This window comes from Entamoeba invadens (genome assembly GCF_000330505.1).
Source record: "Entamoeba invadens IP1 unplaced genomic scaffold scaff_1105074724951, whole genome shotgun sequence".
Lineage (NCBI taxonomy): Eukaryota > Evosea > Mastigamoebida > Endamoebidae > Entamoeba > Entamoeba invadens.
Genome location: NW_004191829.1, coordinates 97675 through 100203, shown reverse-complemented (window position 1 = coordinate 100203; position 2529 = coordinate 97675). Strand labels below are relative to the sequence as shown.

At 26.1% G+C, this 2529-nt stretch overlaps 1 protein-coding gene across 1 annotated transcript; it reads right to left on the bottom strand.

The window, feature by feature from the left end:
• Positions 1-366: 366 nt before the first annotated feature.
• Positions 367-1376, bottom strand: EIN_012790 (hypothetical protein; the record flags this gene model as incomplete). Its single annotated transcript, XM_004185040.1, has 5 exons — positions 367-437; positions 505-691; positions 793-864; positions 1081-1252; positions 1294-1376. 5 exons carry the CDS (start codon positions 1374-1376, stop codon positions 367-369), a joined length of 585 nt encoding a protein of 194 aa, XP_004185088.1.
• Between the last annotated feature and the right edge of the window lie 1153 nt (positions 1377-2529).

The window sequence follows — 2529 nt, the reverse complement described above, 5'->3', positions numbered from 1 at the left end:
TTGTAACCTATATGGTCAACATTTTTTGTATCAACAAAACATAAACAAAAAAATCACAATTTTATTGTTATAACAACCAGTATTGGTTCAACTTAAACAAATCAAGCTATTGATAAGCACATTAAATAAATAAAAAAACAAACAAACAATAAGCAGGTGTGTAAAGCATGGTTAATATGAGAATAAACAATTCAAATACAATTGTTACTTAAACACAAGTAAATAATAAAAATATCAATTTTATTGATATATTAAAGAGGTAAAAATCAGAGTTAATTTATAAAAAACTAAAAGTATACATAATGTCACAATTTGACAATTGTATTAAAAAGATTTTTTTAAACCATATTTTTAATTTTTATAAACTTAAATATTATTATCAATGATTGATAAGAATAATAATATGTCGTTTTGAATTACATTTTTAAAGGTTATTACTTATTCTTACAAGTCAGCACAATTTAAATTAAAATTATTCAGAAATATTCCAAAAATAAACAAAACATAACACAATTTTTTGATTAATTTGAAATGCCTTCATTTTTACCAATGGATAGGTTTCTTCATTTTCTTCAAGGAAATTCAACAGGGAATATGCAAATTTGTTCAATAAAAACGATCGAATTCTGAGGTCATACTCTCTACATTTGAATATTATAACATCATAAGTGCCCTCTTTTTTTCCAATTGGCTTTTTAACTTAACCTCACATGTGAAAGGCCGAGGTGTTGTTGTTTACACTTGCAAATTTGAACAATTGGATCATTATAAAAACTGTTATTGTGACCATACAATAAGACAATTTTTTAACTTAACAGCATTAAAAGCACCATCTTGATCTTTGAGTTCTAAAAATTCCATTTTCTTCGCTTTGTAGCCTTTTTGATATAATTTGCATTATCATCCCTTTGAGACAAAATACCAATGGGGTACTTGATACCAAAAAACCGAGACAATATCGAAGTACCCACTGTTCTCTATCAGTTTATAACAATAAAAGAAATACAACAACAGTAACAATACTTATACCAGCTTTGTATAACAAGATCATTTCATTGAGTTCTTTCATAATAAAAAAACAAAACCTTTGAACAACAAATATGACGAATTCCAGTGGCTGAGACAAGTGGCTGCTGTGTGGGCACAACAATAATTAAGCAACTTTATTTTCGAACGGCCATTTTTAGCCACGTCTTTAATGTGGCTAACACAATTATCTTGTATTAAAACAGCCCATTTTATGGATTTTTTTCTTCTCTGTTTAGTTTTGGTTTAAGACATCTTTCAAACCACATCATGTATATGTCTTCCGTAATGAAAGCTTTGCTTTTATATACAATTTCATCATCATCTCTTACTATGTATCTGAAATACATAGATAAATATATATATATGTACAGTCAATACTCTATCGGATTGGAATAATGGGAAAATGGTTTATCCCAAGGATTGGAAAATAAAAAGAAAATTTTATTTAATTTTCATATTGTTTGGCATTATTTATTTCTTTTGACAAAAACATAATTTAAAAAAGTAAAATAAATGTTTTAACAGAACAATAATAAAAGACACGTGTAAACATATCAATTTTTATTATTATTCATATTTCAATTTGTATGTTAAAAACACATAAACAACATGATGGATTTATTATAATAGCATCTATTTCACCACTTTATGTTATAAAACAAAAAGAGATTCTTAATATTAAGCAGCTAAAAAACAATACAGTCTATTTTTAAACGTTATCTGGTATTTTTTAAAACATAGGGATTGGAATATTTCGGGAAGCTGTCTTTAAAATCCATTTCAATTGTTTCCATTTTTTTACTTTATACCTAATGCTTAATGTTTTGACAAAATTTAAGCTATTTCATGTCCGCCAGATGACATTAAAAGACCGAGTATATTAGAAATTGCGAATAGATATAAATGTGGTTTAAACCTTATTTTGTAATATGTAATAATTGCAATTATTTTAATAAAAACTTATGTTCAACTAATTAGTGAACACTAACTTGTTCACCAAGTTTCATATTACTATTATAATAAATCTGTTTTAAGCTATTATTGTATTTTATTGTTATAATTTTGGTTTAACAATTTTGACAAATTAAATGTATTTATCACCAAAAATAACATGTTTGTATAGATTACCAAATTGTTGATTTTTATACTATTAAGTCAGATTTTTTTTCACAAAACCAAAAAAGAAAAAAGAAAATATGATTGTTTTAGGCTATTAATTAGTAATTATATGGGTTTTATATTTATTAAATCGGATTGGAACAAGATTTGATTAGATATAAAACCAAATCCAATTGAATAACAATCCAATAGAAGTCCGATCCGATGGAGTATCGACTGGATTTCATTTTTAGTTGTCAATTTTGATAATATTATCATTGGTTTCAGTGTGTTGTTGTTGGAAAACATGCCTGCAATCAATGTTGTCCGTTTTTGAGAGCGGTTGACAGAGTAAGAGTTGGTGTAGTTGTCGTCAACATAAATGTTGCACTATTTCAAGTC